At 44.2% G+C, this 20,454-nt stretch overlaps 1 protein-coding gene and 1 long non-coding RNA gene across 2 annotated transcripts in view; one reads left to right on the top strand and one right to left on the bottom strand.

Moving 5' to 3' along the window:
* The window catches only part of LOC137371777 (uncharacterized), a 45,201-nt gene that overhangs the window by 21,031 nt on the left and 3,716 nt on the right, over nucleotides 1–20,454 (top strand). The gene's annotated exons all lie outside the window — the stretch shown is intronic.
* Nucleotides 6,717–20,454, bottom strand: part of fgl1 (fibrinogen-like 1) — a 61,621-nt gene continuing 47,883 nt past the window's right edge. Inside the window, exons 7-8 of the mRNA XM_068034623.1 lie at nucleotides 15,894–16,081; nucleotides 6,717–8,587 (exon numbers count right to left, since the gene is read on the bottom strand). Coding sequence (XP_067890724.1) covers nucleotides 8,425–8,587; nucleotides 15,894–16,081 — 351 coding nt within the window. The 3' untranslated portion in view covers nucleotides 6,717–8,424. The remainder of the gene's footprint in view (nucleotides 8,588–15,893; nucleotides 16,082–20,454) is intronic.

Genomic DNA, 20,454 nt, shown 5'->3' with positions numbered 1-20,454 from the left:
TGGGTCTGCAGCAGGTGGTGAGGGAAAAACCTATTTGACCTCATCCTCCCAATCCACCTGTGGCAGATATATCTGTTCATGACAGTAGTGGTAGGATTGACCACAGCACAATCCTTGTAGAGTCAAAGTCCCAGTCTTCACATTGACGGTACCCACCATTGTGTTGTATGGTACTACCACTGTGCTAAATGGGATAGATTTGGAACAGATCTAGCAACTGAAAACTGGGCCTCCATGTGGGCCATCAGCAGCAGCAGAATTGTATTCAACCACAATCTGTAACCACGTGGCCCGGCATATCCCCCACTCTACCATTACCATCAAGATGGGGGATCAACCATGGTTCAATCATGAGTGCAGAAACTGCACCAGGCATACCTCAAAATGAGGTGTCAGCCTGGTGAAACTACAACACAGGACTACTTGCATGCCAAACAGCAGAAGCAGCATGCAATAGACAGGGCTAAGCGATCCCACAACCAACGGATCTGATCTAAGCTCTGCAGTCTTGCCAAATCCAGTTGTGAATGGTGGTGGACAATTAAACAGCTAACAGGAGGAGGCTCCACAAATATCCCCATCCTCAATGATGGGGGAGCCCAGCACATCAGTGCAAAAGTCAAGGCTGAAGCATTTGCATCCATCTTCAGCCAGAAGTGCTGATGGATGATCCATCTCAGCCTCCTCCTGAGGTACCCAGCATCACAGATGTTCAGCCAATCTGATTCACTCCACTTGATATTAAGAAGTGGCTGAAGGCACAGGATACTGCAAAGGCTATGGGCCCTGACAACATTCCAGCAATAGTGGTGAAGACTTGTGCTCCAGAACTAGTTGCACCCCTTGCCAAGCGGTTCTAGTACAGCGACTACACTAGCAATGTGGAAAATTTCCCAAGTATGTCCTATCAACAAAAAGTAGGACAAATCGAACATGACCAATTACCGTCCTATCAGCCTACCCTCAATCATCAGCAATGTGATGGAAGGGGTCGTCGATTGCGCTGTCAAGCGGCACTTGCTTAAGCAATAACCTGCTTAATTTGTGTTCTGCCGGGACCACTCAGTTCCTGACCTCATTACAGCCTTGGTCCAAACGTGGAAAAAAGAGCTGAACTCCAGAGGTGAGGTGAAAGTGACTGCCCTTTACATCAAGGCAGCATTTGACCGAGTGTGGCATCAAGGAGCCCTAGCAAAACTGGTGTCAATGGGAATCAGGGGGAAAACTCTCTGCTGGTTGGAGTCATACCTAGCACAAAGGAAGATGGTTGTGGTTGTTGGAGGTCAATCATCTCAGTCCCAGGACATCACTGCAGGAGATCCTCAGGGTGGTGTCTTAGGCCCAACCATCTTCAGCTGCTTCATTGATGACCTTCCCTCCATCATAAGGTCAGAAGTGGGGATGTTCGCTGATGATTGCACAATGTTCAGTACCATTCACAACTCCTCAGATACTGAGGAATTCCATGCAGAAATGCCACAAGACCTGGACAACATCCAGGCTTGGGCTGATAAGTGGCAAGTAACATTCATGCCACACAAGTGCCAGGCAATGACCATCTCAAACAAGAGAGAATCTAATCATCTCCCCTTGATGTTCAATGGCATTACCATCGCTGAATCCCCCACTATCAGCATCCTGAGGTTTACCGTTGACCAGAAACTGAACTGGACCAGCCACATAAATACTGTGGTGTCAAGAGCAGGTCAGAGGCTGTTAATTCTGCAGTGAGTAACCCACCTCCTGACTCCCCAAAGCCTGTCAACCATCTACAAGGCACAAGTCAGAAGTGTGATGGAATACTCTCCACTTGCCTGGATGGGTGCAGCTCCAACAACACTCAAGAAGCTCAACACTATCCAGGACAAAGCAGCCCGCTTGATTGGCACCCCATCCACCACCTTCAACATTCACTCTCTTCACTACCGATGCACAGTGGCAGCAGTGTGTACCATCTACAAAATGCACTGCAGCAACTCAGCAAGGCTTCATCGACAGCACCTTCCAAACCCGTGACCTCTACCACCTAGAAGGACAATGCATGGGAACACCACCACCTACAAGTTCCCCTCCAAGCCACACACCATCCTGACTTGGAACTATATTGCCATTCCTTCACTGTCGCTGGGTCAAAATCTTGTAATTCCCTTCCTAACAGCACTGTTGGTGTACTTACACCCCAAGGACTGCAGCGGTTCAAGAAGGCAGCTCACCACCACCTTCTCAAGGGCAATTAGGGATGGGCAGTAAATGCTGGCCCAGCCAGCGATGCCCACATCCCATGAATGAATAAAAAAAATGTTAGTGGCAGGATACAGGACCAGGATGCCCAATCACTTGCATTGATGTTGCAGCCTGTTGAAGAGGCCTCAGAAACCTTTGACATGAAGGCCATCTCAGTCCCAAGAAGCTCATGATACCGCAGCACTGCCAAGCATCACAAATGTTTCCAGTGCTCATATATCACCTCACTGCAGTTTTAAAGACAACACAGAGAGGCAAAGTGGAAAAAAGAAGCGCCCATAAATGCAAAGAATCAAGCTACATTGTCATGTGAAGTCCAGGGTTCTAAAGTTTGTGTGAAGGTCGATTTGCATTGTCATAGAGACATTGTGGCACTGAAGGAGGCCATTTGGTCCATCGAGTCCATGCTAGCTCTCTGTAGAGCAATTCAGTCTATCCCATTTCCAAACTTTATCCCCGTAGCCATGTAAGTTTATTTCCCTTAAGTGCCCACACAATTTTCTTTTGAAATCATTCATCATCTCTGCTTCCACCACCCTCATAGGCAGCAAATACCAGGTCATAACTACACATTGCGTAAAAAAATTTGACCTCACACTCCCTCTGCATCTCTTGGCCCAAAAACTTACATTTGTGTCCCCTAGGCCTTGCATGATCAGCTAATGGGAACAGCTTTTCTTTGTCCACCTCATCTAAACATGTCATAAGCTTGTACACCTCTATCAAATCTCCCCTCAATCTCCTTTGCTCCAAGGAGAACCGCCCAGCTTCTCCAACCTAACCTTGTAGCTAAAATTCCTCATTCCTGGAACCATTCTGGTAAATCTCCTCTGCACCGTCTCAAGGACCCTCACATCCTTCCTGAAGTGTGGTGACCAAAAATGGACGCAATGCTCCAGTTGTGGCCTAACCGGAGCATTATAAAAGTTCAGCATAACTTCCCTGCTTTGTACTCAATACCTTTATTTATGAAGCCCAAGATCCCATATGCTTTGCTTACCACTCTCTCAATATGTCCTGCCACCTTCAAAGATCTATGCACATGAAACCCCAGGTCTCTCTGTTCCTGCACACGTATTAGAACTGTGCCATTATGAAGTATTTCCTCTGCCTATCCCTTCTGCCGAATGCATCACCTCACACTTCTCTGTATTAAATTCCATCTGCTATTTGTCTGCCCGTTGTGCTTCTTTATGTCCTGTTGCAGTCGATTGGTATCATCCTCACTGTTGGTCATACCTCCAAGTTTGGCATCATCAGCAAATTTTGAAATTTTACTCTGTATTCCAATATCCAAGTTAGCTATATATACGTATGAAAAAAGCAGTCGTTTCAGCAGTGACCCTTGGGGAACACCAACATTCAATCATCCTCCAGTCTGAAAAAGAACCATTTACCACAACTCGTTGGAAGACAGAGTTCCTTCTATGCCTTCTTAGTGAACTGATGTCTTCTGAAACAGGCCTCGTCTGAGGCATCATTGAGGGGACAGCAAGGCCTCTAAACTCCATTGGAAGGAACACATCAGATTAAAGAAATTTTGACCTGCAGTTCAGGAAGTCTGGTTGCTTATAATCTGTTTTATTATAGGCATACAGTGATGGCATTGCACTATGGAAGCAAACCACCAGAAAATGCAGGACAGGATGACCCTGCCTTAATTTTCATAAAATGTTCAATTTTAAAGAACCTTGAGCCCAAAGTAGCAAAAGCCTCCTGTTTCTCCACTGCTGCCCAGTATGAAGATATCAGACAGTGTACTGCAATTTATTACTCTGTTGAGACTCTACGTCTTGCAATCTTACAGAGATCTTGGAGGTGGAGTAAACATACTGGATAAAATCCAAGGGCCAAATTTTCTGTTTCTGTGCTCACCAGTCTGTAAATTTCTGTGATCCATTAAAATGAATGGAAGAAAATTGTGGTATAGCCGATGCAGAAATGGAAAATCCTGAACAAGATTTGGTTGTGTATTTCCATAGCTTCCAGCTTCTTCATGATGCATGCATGACGATACAAATATCACCAAAGCCAATTGCAGTACCAATGGGTTTCCTCTGAGCCAAACGATATTACATTATCTTGTAAAAAGTTAGATTCAGCTCGATACATTCCGTGTGAAAGTGAAATTCAGCCTGTTCCTTCCAATTACTCTGCAGACTTCCAAAGCTTGTTTGCTCTGATTTTTCTTTAAGTATTTGACCCAAAACGATATTTGGAGTTTTCCTGGCTGATGGCTGAAATATTTTTTAAAGCAAAAATTTCTGCCAATTATGACTTATACCATCAACTTTTAACTGGAATCATCTACAGTATCTTACTTACCTTGTGCATGCGATGTATCACACACTGATTTAACACCATGGAAAACAGTGGGAAAAACCCTTGCCTCTTGCCAAACCAGTAAATTAAAAAGCAGAACCACAAAGGTAATAATCTCTGGATTACTACCTGAGCGAGGAGCAAATTGGCATAGGGTAAATAAGATCAGACAGTTCAATGTTTGGCTCAAAGAGTGGTGTGGGAGAAATGGATTTTGCTTCATGGGGCACTGGTACCAGTACTGGGGAAAGAGGGAGCTATACTGTTGGGATGACCTTCACCTGAACTGCTCTGGGACCAGTGTCCTGGCGAATCGTACAATTAGGGCTCAAGAGAGGGCTTTAAACCAAATAGTGTTGGGGAGGACTCAGGTGAGGGGAAATTTAGAAAGTTAACAAGAAAGGACAAGGCAATATTCTGGGTTGCAATATGGGTAACGATAGCCAGAGTGTGACAGGAATGGATAGAGAATACAAATGTGAGTCCACCAGTAAATAAGGTCAGAGTAGGGAAACATGGTAAAAAGACAGAATTAAATGCTCTTTATCTGGATGCACACCACATTTGTAGTAAGATGGATGAATTGATAGCACAAATGGAAATAAGTGAGTATGATATGGTAGTTGTTACACAGACGTAGTTGCAAGGTGACCAAGGCTGGGAAATAAATATTCAAGGGCATTTTGGAAAGATAGGAAGAAAGGAAAAGGAGGTGGGGCAGCTCTCTTAATAAAAGATGAGATCAGTACTGTAGTGAGAAATGATGTTGGCTCAAAGGAATCAGTTTGGGTGGAGATGAGAAATGTCAAAGGAAAGTCACTGGTGGGAATAGTTAATAGGCCCCCTAACAATAGTTACACTGTAGGACAGAGTATAGATCAAGAAATAATGGGGGCTTGTAGGAAAGGTATTGCAATAATTGTGGACGATTTTAATCTTCATGTCGATTGGATGAATCAAATTGGCAAAGGTAGTCTGGAGGATGAGTTCATAAAGTGTATTAGGGACAGCTGCTGAAAACAATACATTCTTGAACCAACCAGGGAGCAGGCTATTTTAGACCTGGCAATGTGTAATGAGACAGGATTAATTAATGACCTCATAGTAAAGGATCCTCTAGGCAAGAGTATTCTTAACATGGTAGAATCTCATATTCAATTTGAGGGCGAGAAATTTGGGTCTGAAACTAGTGTCTTAAACTTAAATAAAGGCAATTACAAGGGTATGAAGACAGAGTTGGCTAAAGTGGACTGGGAAAACAGGTTAAAAGGTAAGATGGTAGAGAAGCAGTGGCAGACATTTTAGGAAATATTTCATAACTCTCAATAAAGATACATTCCATTGAGAAAGAAAGACTCTGAGAAGGATGCACCATCCATGACGAACTAAGGAAGTTAAAGGTGATATCAAATTGGAAGAAAAGATGTACAAGGCTACAAATATCAGTGGTAGGCCAGAAGATTAGGAAAATTTTAGAAAGGATGGCTAAAAAAGGTAGAAATTAGAATATTGAGAGTAAACCAGCAATAAATATAAAAACAGACAGTAAAAGCTTCTACAAATGTATAACAAGGAAAAGAGTTGCTAAAGTATTGGTCCCTTAGAGGATGAGACTGGGAAATTAATAATGGACAACAAGGAAATGGCAGAGACTTTGAACAAATATTTTGTGCCTGTCTTCACAGATGAAGACACAAAAAACATACCAAAAATAGTAGAAAATCAACAGGCCAAAAGGAGGGAGGACCTTAAAACAATCACTATCATTAGAGAAAATGTACCAGAAAAACTAATGGGACAAAAGGCTGACAAGTCCCCTAGACCTGATGGCCTTCATCCTAGGGTCTTAAAAGAAGTGCTTGCAGAGATAGTAGAATGCATTGGTTATAATCTTCCAAAATTTCCTCGATTTTGCAAAGGTCCCAGCAATTGGGAAACCACAAATGTAACACCTCTATTCAAGAAAGGAGGGAGGCAGAACACAGGAAACTGTAGGCCAGTTATCTTAACACCTGTCATTGGGAAAATATTAGAAACCATTATTAAGGAAGTAATGGTAGGACATTTAGAAAATCATAATACAATCAGGCAGACTCACCATGGTTTTAAGAAAGGGAAATTGTGTTTGACAAATTTATTAGAGTTCTTTGAGGATGCAACAAGCAGGGTGAATAAAGGGGAACCAGTAGATGTAGTGTGTTTGGATTTCCAAAAGGCATTTGATAAGGTACCAAAAGGTTTCTACACAAGATTAGAGCTCATGGTGTTGGGGGTAATATATTAGCAAGGATAGAGGATTGGCTAACTAACAGGAAACAGAGAGTGGTGATAAATGGGGAATTTTCAGGTTGGCAAATGTAACTAGTGGAGAGCTACGGAGATCAGTCCTGGGGACCCAACTATTTACAATCTATATTAATGATTTGGATGAAGGGACTGAAAGTATTGGAGCCAAATTTGTGGACAATACAAAGATAAGTAGGAAAGCAAGTTGTGAGGAGGATATAAGGAGTTTGCAAAGGGATTTAGATAGGTTAAGTGAGTGGGTAAAAAATTTGGCAGATGTAGTATAATGTGGGAAAATATGAGGTTGTTTGCTTTGTTGGGAAGAATAGAAAAGCAGAATATTATTTAAATGGACAGAGAGGATGCTGCAGTACAACGGGATCTGGGTGTCTTTGTATTTGAATTACATAAAGTTAGCATGAAAATCAGCAAGTAATTAGGAAGGAAAATGAAATGTTGGTCTTTATTGCAAGGGCCATGGAGTATAAAAGTAGGGAAGTCTTGCTTCAACTACAAGGGGTGTTGTTGAGACCGCACCTAGAGTAATGTGTACAGTTTTGGTTTCCTTACTTAAGGAGGGATGTACTTGCATTGGAAGCAGTTCAGAGAAGTTTGGCTGATTCCTGGGATGAAGGAGTTCTCTTATGAAGAAATGTTAAGAAAGGGGAACTAGCAAGAAGAGGCAGCTTTGACACACATTGGGCACTTCTTTCATAATTTCTGAAAATTACAGTAAGTCAGGAAATAAACCATTCCATTTCTTACAGCTGAGGGAGTGGTAATGTCACTGGACTAATAATACAGAGGCCTAGGCTAATGCCCTGGTTGCATGGGTTGAAATCCCCTGATTTAAAAATGTTAAAAGGGTTAAAAATGAGTTCATTAAACATCTGTAATTGGTAAATGAAGTTGGTAGCCTCATCAGCATCTCACTTAGAAGTGCTATTCGAGGCAGAAAACTATCATGTGCTTGAACAGTGTAGCATTACAAATGAGCCCGGAGTGGCTTTAATGGGTGGAAATTTGCAGTGTTAAAACTGTTGAGGAAATTTGCATTTAACTTAACAACAGTACATAAGGAGCATAATGTGCTAACATTTCCTCAATCTTTATGGCAAAATAATGACATAATTATTGACCCTAAGCGCCGAGAACAAAATTAATCTCCAGTTTAAATAACAAAAAGGCACCGACTGTTTTGTCTTCAAATGTAATTAAGAAAATGTTTTTCAGATAAATTGTGATAATATACCATTTACATTCTACTACAGAATAATGTAACATGTATTGTCAGCCCCCAAAATCAATCATATTATCGGGGTAGTGAGCCACCTTCATCTTGTGATACAATCCAAACATTATATACAGTTGCTAATGTAAAAGAGCTAATGGATGCATTATTTGTTACCAAATAATGTTCGCTCCAGAAATATGGCAGAGGCACAACTGTGCAGTACAGTGAGAGGAATAGAATTCTGTACGATGGTGACCTACTGCAATAGACATTGCTTAGAGGAAGCATAGTAGTACAATAATACAAATTTTTCCTAAATTCATGAAGGATTGGAACACTTATTCTGTGCTCGGTACAAATTCGGCAGGTCTGATCTTCATGATTGTGGATTTTAGTGAATACCACCATCCATGCCACGTGTACCAAACAATTCCATTATCTGTCCTTGAACTGAAAGGTCCTCTATTGTAATAATGCCCATTCAGGTTAGCAGAATGACATCTGAAAAAAATCAACAAGTTATTTGTTTAAAAAGAATATTAAAAAATAATGAATGACCATTTCATGCAGTTAACTTGCATTAAGAATCTGTAAGTACAGTACAAGATTACATATCAAACAGCTTTTATTTTGCTGACTAATGCTATTGCAGACAGTTTGTATCTCAGAGTAACATAGAGTAGTCTATCTGTGACGTAGCCTTAAAAACTAATCTCCCAGAAATTACTGTTTGCAATAATAGTGTAAGAATGCTTAACACAAGTTGTCATTGTGTCTTGCTCTGTTTTCTGCTGGTATCTGTGTCATCACTTGGTTATCTCTTTGTGTTATGTAGTTCTTTCTGTGTTGTGTTATTCTTTTGACTCTTTTCATTTTTTGTTCTTGTGTCATTTGAAATTGTGGATACTGATTGAATGGAGTATGGGGTGGTTTTTAAGCAGTTGGAGGGAGGAATTTGACTTGGGACACAAGACAATTTTTGACGATGGGTGGTGATATTACATGGCCACAAAGTAGTCAAATTTTTAACAAAGGAAGCAGAAGTCTGATAAGCTGGGCTCCACGTTCACCATTGGGAACATGTGTAACCAAGTTCAACGCAGCATGCAGGGTGCTTGCTGATAGGGACCCCAAGGCTGAGGAAAATCCTGGTGTGAAAATTCATTCCCCCCTCCAACACCATAGGCCATGTTTAGAACAGTCAAAGGATCTGCCCAAAACAGATCCCAATGGAAACTTGAGGCTGAGGTAATGGCTTGATGTATCTGAACCAGTTAATTTCCTACCCGCTCCGTTGCACTTGCAATCAACTTACGCCAGGAATATGACTTGTGAATATCCAAGGCCACTATCTTGTTTTTAGTGATCTGCTTAAATGAAATTTTAAAAAAAATGTTCTCCAGATGTGGATGACACTGGCGAATTAGTATTTATTGTTAATCCTTAGTTGCCCTGACAGCAGTAAGAGTCAACCACATTTTATATGACTGGAATCACAGGTAGGCCAGACTACTAGATGTTACAGGTATACTTCCCTGAGAGGCATTATTGAACAAATTTATTTTTTTTAACAATCCAGCAGCTTTCCTGGTCATTTTCTGGTGCTAGTTCACAGATTTATTAAATTCAATTGCACAGCTTGCAATGGGGGAATTTACACTCATTGGACAGAAATAAAATGGGAATGTCAAGGCCCAATTTAAGTGATCAATGTTCAGTGGCCCAAGGATGCCTAAAAAAGGTCTGACCCAAAATTGAGTCAGACCATTTTTTAGGCATCTGGAGCAGTTGCCTAAAACAGATGTTAAACACCTTGGGGGGAAATTATGGAGGCGACAGGGGTCTTGGCCATCAGCTGGAGAGTTGGCGAGAGCCTCCTTTGGGGAAGGCCCGCTGTATCATGACCCAAACAGGCACTTGAGAGGCCTTCCTCGAGATCAGGACCCCGGGGAAGGGGAAGTCCCGCCCACCAAGATCTGCTGGCCAATCAGAGGTCGGCAGCTCTTTTGCTTGGCAGCGCCACCAGGGAACAGAACCCAGCAGAGGCTCAAGATTGTGCAGCAACTCAGGCCACAGGTAAGTGATGGTGGGAGGGATTTTATGGGGTAGGGTTGTCAGGGATGGGGTTGTAGGTAGGTCGACAGCAAGGGCAGAGGGGTGGCCCTCAGTGGCATGCCTCCCTTCCCGATGCCGGGTCCTTTGATCAGGCACTAAGTACCTCTGAACGAGGGTTTCCCCCCTCACCAGGAGAGCACAAGCAACCCACATGGGTCTGCATATCATGCTCCCCACATGCCGACAGGCCCAGCTACCGCTGGGTTGGACATTAATTGGGTCTTCCCACCATGGACTTAGTTTAATACATGTGAAGCTAGGAGGAGGAGCTCCTGGCTTCAGACCACCCCTGTTGGCTACTGACAATCCTGATCAGCACTCCTCCTGTTGTCCTCTCCACTCCCTCCACACTGCCCCCACCCCACTCTCCTGGTACTTACCTGAGGGTCACTGCATCAAAGCAAGTGGGCTAAAATTTGTTCTTGAAATTGGACGAACTACCTGTAGAGGCACAACAAATGCCAGCAGCTCATCCAAGTTATTGAAATGAGGTGCAAGGCCCAACCTGGGGCCAGCCTCAGGCCTCCTGGTTAACGAACCCACTGCCCTCGCAATGCAAAATGATTAATTTTTACTCCATGATCTCTGGGTTGCTTGTCCAGTACCATAACCACAGGTTACTGTACCTGCCAAATACCCACATCCTTTCTGCCCTGCTGGTGATATTTTCATAGATTGCAACTGAGAAGAACAGTAGAAAGCAAAATTTTTGCTCATGAATGTCTGAATATTTTTTATTTCAATGGCTCTGTGACGAAAACCACACCTGCCAAAATGAGACATATTAATTTCATTACATGGAACATTATTTTTGAACAGTGACTAGACTTGAAATAACTTGTTTAAAAAGACCAGAACAATAGTTGAAAACATGGCTGCACATTTGCATTCTAAAAGACAGTTGCCTGAAGAAGACAATGGGAGTGCCTCCCTGATTCAATTAGCCAGATGGTTTTTGATCAAGAGACATTGACTGTGCAAGAGGCAGCATTTCACCTCCCCACTGAGAGTGTCTAGTAAGCTCGGGGGAAATCCACAAACCTCGCTGAAGAAGTTGTTCCAAATAAGGAGCTGGTCACATGACTAACCTGCTGACAACCTGGGGGTTTTCTGAATTGTGCCACACAGAAAGGAAAAAAACTGCAATTTGAAGACAAAAGAGAAGAAAGGTCTTTCTCTATCTCTCTCTCTCTCAAGCTAAGTTCCAGGGACCCACGGAAGTAACTTAAGCCTCAAGACAGAGGACCAGTGAAACAAGTTTGAAAGTGTGCACTGGGCCACAATGGGAACTGCAAGACTTAACTTAAATTAAAGACTTAAAGAATTAAAGGGGTAGGCGGTGGCGTAGTGGTATTATCACTGGATTAGTAACCCAGAGACCCAGGGTATTTCTCTGAGGACATGGGTTTGAATCCCACCACAGCCGAAGGTGGAATTTGAATTTAATTAATAAATCTGGAATTAAAAGCTAGTCTAATGATGGCCATGAAACCATTGTCGATTGTTGTAAAAACCCATCTGGTTCACTAATGTCCTTTAGGGAAGGAAATCTGCTGTCCTTACCTGGTCTGGCCTACATATGACTCCAGACCCACAGCAATGTGGTTAATTCTTACATGCCCTCTGAAATGGCCTAGCAAGCCACTCAGTTGTACCTAACCACTACAAAGTCAATAAAAAGGAATGAAACCGGACGGACCACCCGGCATCGACCTAGGCACCGGAAACGACAACGGCAAACCCAGCCCTGTCGACCCTGCAAAGTCCTCCTTACTAACATCTGGAGGCTTGTGCCAAAGTTGGGAGAGCTGTCCCACCAGACTAGTCAAGCAACAGCCTGACATAGTCATACTCACAGAATCATACCTTACAGATAATGTCCCAGACACTGCCATCACCATCCCTGGTTATGTCCTGTCCCACCGGCAGGACAGACCCAGCAGAGGTGGCGGCACAGTGGTATACAGTAGGGAGGGAGTTGCCCTGGGAGTCCTCAACATCGACTCCAGACCCCATTGAAGTCTCATGGCATCAGGTCAAACATGGGCAAGGTAACCTCCTACTGATTACCACCTACCGCCCTCCCTCAGCTGATGACTCAGTACTCCTCCATGTTGAACACCACTTGGAGGAAGCACTGAGGGTGGCAAGGGCACAAAATGTACTCTGGGTGGAGGATTTCAATGTCCATCACCAAGAGTGGCTCGGTAGCACCACTACTGACTGAGCTGGCCGAGTCCTAAAGGACATAGCTGCAAGACTGGGACTGCAGCAGGTGGTGGGGGAACCAACACGAGGGAAGAACATACGTGACCTCGTCCTCACCAATCTGCCTGCCGCGGATGCTTCTGTCCATGACAGTATTGATAGGAGTGACCACCGCACAGTCCTTGTGGAGACGAAGTCCTGCCTTCACATTGAGGATACCGTCCATCGTGTTGTGTGGCACTATCACTGTACTAAATGCGATAGATTTCAAACAGATCTAGCAATGCAAAACTGGGCATCCATGAGATGCTGTGGGCCATCAGGAGCAGCAGAATTGTATTCAACCACAATCTGTAACCTCATAGCCCGGCATATCCCCCACTCTACCATTACCATCAAGCCAGGAGACCAACCCTGGTTCAATGAAGAGTGCAGGAGGGCATGCCAGGAGCAGCACCAGGCATACCTCAAAATGAGGTGTCAACCTGGTGAAGCTACAACACAGGACTACTTGCATGCCAAACTGCGTAAGCAGCATGCAATAGACAGAGCTAAGCGATCCCATAACCAACGGATCAGATCTAAGCTCCGCAGTCCTGCCACATCCAGCCGTGAATGGTGGTGGACAATTAAACAACTAACTGGAGGAGGTGGCTCCACAAATATCCCCATTCTCAATGATGGGGGAGCCCAGCACATCAGTGCGAAAGATAAGGCTAAAGCATTTGCAACAATCTTCAGCCAGAAGTGCCGAATTGATGATCCATCTCGGCCTCCTCCTTAAGTCCCCAGCATCACAGATGCCAGACTTCAGCCAATTCGATTCACTCCGCGTGATATCAAGAAACGACTGAAGGCACTGGCTACTGCAAAAGCTATGGGCCCTGACAATATTCCGGCAACAGTACTGAATACCTGTGCTCCAGAACTTGCCGCGCCCTTAGCCAAGCTGTTCCAGTACAGCTACAACACTGGCATCTACCCTGCAATGTGGAAAATTGCCCAGGTATGTCCTGTACACAAAAAGCAGGATAAGTCCAACCCAGCCAACTACTGCCCCATCAGCCGACTCTCAATCATCAGTAAAGTGATGGAAGGTGTCATCAACAGTGCATTCAAGCGGCACTTGCTTAGCAATAACCTGCTCAGTGATGCTCAGTTTGGGTTCCACCTGGGCCATTCAGCTCCTGACCTCATTACAGCCTTGGTTCAAACATGGACAAAAGAGCTGAACTCAGAGGTGAGGTGAGAGTGACTGCCCTTGACATCAAGGCAGCATTTGACCGAGTATGGCATCAAGGAGCCCAAGCAAAACTGAGGTCAATGGGAATCAGGGGGAAAACCCTCCGCTGGCTGGAGTCATACCTAGCACAAAGGAAGATGGTTGTGGTTGTTGGAGGTCAATCATCTGAGCTCCAGGACATCACTGCAGGAGTTCCTCAGGGTAGTGTCCTAGGCCCAACCATCTTCAGCTGCTTCATCAATGACCTTCCTTCAATCATAAGGTCAGAAGTGGGGATGTTCGCTGATGATTGCACAATGTTCAACACCATTCGTGACTCCTCAGATACTGAAGCAGTCCGTGTAGAAATGCAGCAAGACCTGGACAATATCCAGGCTTGGGCTGATAACTGGCAAGTAACATTCGCGCCACACAAGTGCCAGGCAATGACCATCTCCAACAAGAGAGAATCTAACCATCTCCCCTTGACATTCAACGGCATTACCATCGCTGAATCCCCCACTATCAACATCCTAGGGGCTACCATTGACCAGAAACTGAACTGGAGTAGTCATATAAATACCGTGGCTACAAGAGCAGGTCAGAGGCTAGGAATCCTGAGGCGAGTAACTCACCTCCTGGCTCCCCAAAGCCTGTCCACCATCTACAAGGCACAAGTCAGGAGTGCGATGGAATACTCTCCACTTGCCTGGATGGGTGCAGCTCCAACAACACTCAAGAAGCTCGACACCATCCAGGACAAAGCAGCCTGCTTGATTGGCACCCCATCTACAAACATTCACTCCCTCCACCACTGACGCACAGTGGAAGCAGTGTGTACCATCTACAAGATGCACTGTAGCAACGCACCAAGGCTGCTTAGACAGCACCTTCCAAACCCGCAACCTCTACCAACTAGAAGGACAAGGGCAGCAAATACATGGGAACACCACCACCTGCAAGTTCCCCTCCAAGTCACACACCATCCTGACTTGGAACTATATCACCGTTCCTTTACTGTCGCTGGGTCAAAATCCTGGAACTCCCTTCCTAAGAGCACCTACCCCAAATGGACTGCAGCGGTTCAAGAAGGCAGCTCACCACCACCTTCTCAAGGGAAATTAGGGATGGACAATAAATGCTCGCCTTTCCAGCAACGCCCACATTCCATGAATTTAAAAAAAAATTACAACAAACTCAAAGCCAGTAACTGAACTCCAGTTATTACTTGAAACCTTTCCCCTTCTTTCTCCTCCTGTCTCTATTTGCATGTGTGTTTATCGCGTATGCATGCTCGCATAGTTGTGTCGCATATTTTTAATAGTTTTAACTGAATTAGAGTTTTAAGGTTAATAAACTTACACCTTTCTTGTTTAAATATGAGAAAATCTGTCCGGTTGATTTCTTGGTCATTACAATTAGACAGCAGTGAGCAAGGCCTCATTGAGAGGGAAGCTAAAACACGGTGTTTTAAAAATTAAACCCTGTTATGGCCAAACCAGTAAAAGGCTGAGAGGGGAGTCCTAGACCCCTGCCTCACCTGGTTGTAACAGCTCCTTTGTTTAAAAAGGTCGTGCATGTAGTGCATGTAGTGCTCAGCCCTGTCCAATTAAGGATGGGATTCGAAGTTTTTATCATGGTTTTATCACTGAAAAATAATTGAATTTGCAATGGCAACAGAGTCAATTTGTGTCTGGTCTGGCTTTATTTCCATCAGCAATAACTATTGTGCAACCAGTCAATAATTGGCCCTTCTAATTGTTTCCATGGGCCTTGCTGATTTTTCCTTTCTCAAAGATGAGAAATAATAGGAATGGGTAGTAGTTCAGGGGTTGTTGAATGACAGTTCGGAAAATAAGCAACATAAATTGTGCCAGTGCCTGAAATACTGCCGACACCATCACCCAGAGGAGTATCTCAGGTATCATTTCCAGTGAAAAATTACATTTATTTTCTTGCAGTTTATACAGTAAGGGAGCAAAATGGAGGAATAATCCTTCAGTTTACAAGCAGATTTGCAACTCCCCAGTGCAAGCGTAAAGTGTGGGTTAGAGTGGCTCCAGTATTTGTCTATTGCAAAATTAACTTTCATTGTTTCATAGACATTGGTGTGTGCTGTGGTGTAATGGATGGAAATCATCCCCTTAAAAAGCAACGACTGCAAAACCTGGACAATTCTGGTCTAGCACTCATGCCGGTAATATATGAACTATAGGCCATTGTACTTTAGCAAGAAAAATGATTAATTCATCTTTCACAAACCTGTTAAACCACCATCCAGCACTATCTTCTTTTGCACAGTTGCCCTCATAACGGTCATTGTCCCTGTCCTTTGTGCTGAACTTCATACCATTGTGATTGGCCCACCATGCAACCTCTGGGTGATATGTACCACCCAGTGCGTCTCCTGCAGTTCCAGAATACTCCCCAAAGTTTAACTGGTACAAATTCTGTGAAAGAAAAATACACAAAGCACAGACTGGTTTGTTTTTATTGATGTGCTCCTCCAAAGCAATGTCCATGAGGAAGAATGGTACAAAAGCTGGTTGAACCCAAGCTTAACCCAATGCCATGTGAAAACACTGCATTGTGCTGTGTCACAGACAGTTAACTCATGTATCAGACCCAGGATTCTTTGGATGGTAACTTCTTGATCTGACCTAGATTGTCAGATATGCTGCTTCTCAGGACATGGAAGACAAGTCAACAAGGGCAGCTTTGGTACACCATGCTGCAAATCGCAGAATTCTATCAGTAAGGTCTAGCTATAGGCTTTTAACCAGATCTCCTGACCAAGCAATAATGGTGTTCACAGGCTAGCAGGAACGGGATGCAGAGATGGATCCCTGTACCTTAAAGAGTAGGCCCAAGGCTCACCTGCTATTCAGCTTCATTTAATTTATATCTGCAATTTGCAGACACCTAGGTGTCCCCAGGCAACTCATTGATGCAGAGGAATGAAAGATCGTGTTGACGGGCTCTCAGGTAAGTAGTAAAGAAGATTGGGAAGGGGTGCGATTGGGCTGGGAGGGAGCATAGTGGTGGTCTGGAGGGAGGGCAATTGGATTGTCAGGTAAAGCCTGGCTACCCAACCCGAACCTGACTAGGCCCGACGATATGTGTCGGGTTTGGGTATGGTCAGATCTCTCTTCCAAGTCCAGCATTCGGGCTCGGGTCGGGCCGGGTTGGACCGTGCTGCCTCCGGGAAGTAATCTTCAATTCAACATTAAGGTCAAGGGGGGAAACGTGCAGTCTGGACTCGGCATTCTGCAGTGAGCAAGTGAGCATCTCGATGACGTCATCGCGCTCATGCTGTCGCTTCCATGCATCCAAAGGTGATTCTACACTACAGTACACTGTGGATGTAAAACAAATGCTGTCTACTGGAGAATGTTTAGCAGTGGAAAGTCCTGTAGCCAGAAAAGGTAAATCTTCTGTTTGGAAACATTTCAATGCTTTGTTTTCCACAATAGTAGAAGTTCAAGTGGATTTCTACTATGCAAATCTTGCAAACTTCTACGAAAATATGACAGCAAAAAGATGGGAAATTCATCTTTGCAGCAGCACACTGAAACAGGTTGTACTCAACCCGCAGCAGGGCCAAGTCAATCGTACCTAACTTAGTTTGTACAGACGAGCGAGAAAAACGTACCCGCTCACAAGAAATCAGAAATTACAGACAAATGCGTGAGTCTCTATTGCAAGGATATTCAACCTTTCCAAACTATCTCTGGTGAAGGGTTTGTTGAGCTAGCACAAAATTATGAGGGGCATAGATAGGGTAGATAGGAAGAAATGTTTTCCCTTAGCAGAGGGGTCAATAACCAGGGGGCATAGATTTAAGGTAAGGGACAGGAGGTTTAGAGGGGATTTGAGGAAAGATTTTTCACTCAGAGGGTGGTTGGAATCTGGAACACAGTGCCTGAAGGGGTGGTAGAGGCAGGAACCCTCACAACATTTGAGAAGTATTTAGATGAGCACTTGAAACGCCGTAGCATACAAGGCTACGGGCCAAGTGCTGGAAAATGGGATTAGAATAGATTAATGCTTATGGCTGTCAGGGACACGATGGGCTGAAGTGCCTGTTTCTGTGCTGTATACTCTATGACTCTATGACAAGAGCTTATCAATGTGGGTGCTACATATGGTCGAGTATCATAGAATCATAGAAACGTAGGAAATAGGAGCAGGAGTAGGCCATTCGGCCCTTCGAGCCTGCTCCGCCATTCATTATGATCATGGCTGATCATCCAACTCAGTAACCTGTTCCCGCTTTCTCCCCATACCCTTTGATCCCTTTAGACCCAAGAGCTATATCTAACTCCTTCTTGGAAACATACAATGTTTTGGCCTCAATTGCTTTCTGTGGTAGTGAATTCCACAGGCTCACCACTCTCTTGGTGAAGAAATTTCTCCTCATCTCAGTCCTGAAAGGGTTACCCCGTATCCTTAGACTATGACCCCTGGTTCTGGACTCCCCCACCATCGGGAACATCCTTCCTGCGTCTACCCTGTCAAGTCCTGTTAGAATTTTAGAGGTTTCTATGAGATCCCCCCTCACTCTTCTGAACTCCAGCAAATATAAAGAACAAACAAAGAACAAAGAACAGTACAGCACAGGAACAGGCCATTCGGCCCTGCAAGCCTGCGCCGATCTTGGTGCCTGCCTAAACTAAAACCTTCTGCACTTCCGGGGACCATATTCCTCTATTCCCATCCTATTCATGTACTTGTCAGGATGCCTCTTAAACGTCGCTATCGTACCTGCTTCCACCACCTCCCCCGGCAGCAAGTTCCAGGCACTCACCACCCTCTGTGTAAAGAAGTTGCCTCGCACATCCCCTCTAAACTTTGCCCCTCTCACCTTAAACCTATGTCCCCTAGTAACTGACTCTTCCACCCTGGGAAAAAGCTTCTGACTATCCACTCTGTCCATGCCACTCATAACTTTGTCAACCTCTATCATGTCGCCCCTCCACCTCCGTCGTTCCAGTGAAAACAATCCGAGTTTATCCAACCTCTCCTCATAGCTAATGCCCTCCAGACCAGGCAACATCCTGCTAAACCTCTTCTGTACCCTCTCCAAAGCCTCCACATCCTTCTGGTAGTGTGGCAACCAGAATTGCACGCAATATTCTAAATGTGACCTAAATAAAGTTCTGTACAGCTGCAGCATGACTTGCCAATTTTTATACTCTATGCCCCGACCGATGAAGGCAAGCATGCCGTATGCCTTCTTGACTACCTTATCCACCTGCGTTGACACTTTCAGTGACCTGTGGACCTGTACGCCCAGATCTCTCTGCCTGTCAATACTCCTAAGGGTTCTGCCATTTACTGTATACTTCCCACCTGCATTAGACCTTCCAAAATGCATTACCTCACATTTGTCCGGATTAAACTCCATCTGCCATTTCTCTGCCCAAGTCTCCAACCGGTCTATATCCTGCTGTATCCTCTGACAATCCTCATCACTATCCGCAACTCCACCAACCTTTGTGTCGTCCGCAAACTTACTAATCAGACCAGCTACATTTTCCTCCAAATCATTTATATATACTACAGACAGCAAAGGTCCCAGCACTTATCCCTGCGGAACACCATTAGACACAGCCCTCCATTCAGAAAAGTACCCTTCCACTGCTACCCTCTGTCTTCTATGACAGAGCCAGTTCTGTATCCATCTTGCCAGCTCACCTCTGATCCCGTGTGACTTCACCTTTTGTACCAGTCTGCCATAAGGTTAACCGACTCAATCTCTCCTCATACCCCAGTTCTGCCATCCCAGCTGCAATCCCTCTGCAGCAAGAACATCCTTCCTCGGATAACTATCAACATCAAGTGTTACCAAATCAAGTATAGTTTCAAGAAGGTCTCGTGATGTGGCCGGAGAAAAGAGAAAACAACTAATTACTAAAGGATGTGAGTGTGGGAATGACAACTGACCTGTGGATGGATGACTACCGTAAAATCCATTATATGTCGATAACTTGTCATTACATCGCAGGAGATTTTAGACTTCATGGCAAAGTTTTAACATAGCAATGTTTCCACTGGAGGATGCCAAAACTGGCGAAAACATCAGATTGTAAAGCTGCTAGTGAATACTTTTGGATTCAACCCAGCAAATTTAAATAGATTGGTCTGGGTGACAGATCAAGGTGCTAACACAGTGCTTGCTCTTAAACCATATCAATGTCTGGATTGTCAGGACCACGTATATAATGACATTCGCTTGATCATAAGGAATTAGCTTCTGAAGAAAGAAACTGTACATCATGCCAAAGCCTTGGTGACATAGTTAAACAGTCTGATCTTGCTGCACAGTTGTCTAAAACTTTAAATCCAATGGGAGAAATGAGGTACAGTACTGTGTATTTGACACTGAATTCAATTCAGGATATTTATCATGAGCTGCACGAGAAACTGGAACAGCGTGGGGAAAACTACAGGCTGGAAAACATTTCCCCCGACATCTTGCAGTTTTTAGTTAATTTCCTCGGACCATTTTATGAAGCTTAGAGGGAATGCGAGGGAGACCGGTATCCTACATTGACCCTGGTAATTCCATGGTTTGAGAAACTTAAACGACTCTGCATGCCACTTTCTTCAGATACTCCAATGCAAGCAGTTGTCAGGCAATGGCACAGAGAGTGGCTTCTGCAGAAAGTTGAAGTAAATGACATGCACAAGATAGCAACATTTCTCTGGCCTAAATTTAATCAGCTGTGAATGTTGTCCAGCCATGATAGGGAAGAAGTTTATTCTGAAGTGCACTGACTTATCAACAACTTTAAAACAGAAGACCCTGTAAAGGAAACAA

This window comes from Heterodontus francisci, chromosome 1 (genome assembly GCF_036365525.1).
Source record: "Heterodontus francisci isolate sHetFra1 chromosome 1, sHetFra1.hap1, whole genome shotgun sequence".
Taxonomy (NCBI): Eukaryota; Metazoa; Chordata; class Chondrichthyes; order Heterodontiformes; family Heterodontidae; genus Heterodontus; species Heterodontus francisci.
The sequence above is the reverse complement of the archived record's forward strand: the minus strand, read 5'-3'. Positions and strand labels throughout refer to the sequence as shown.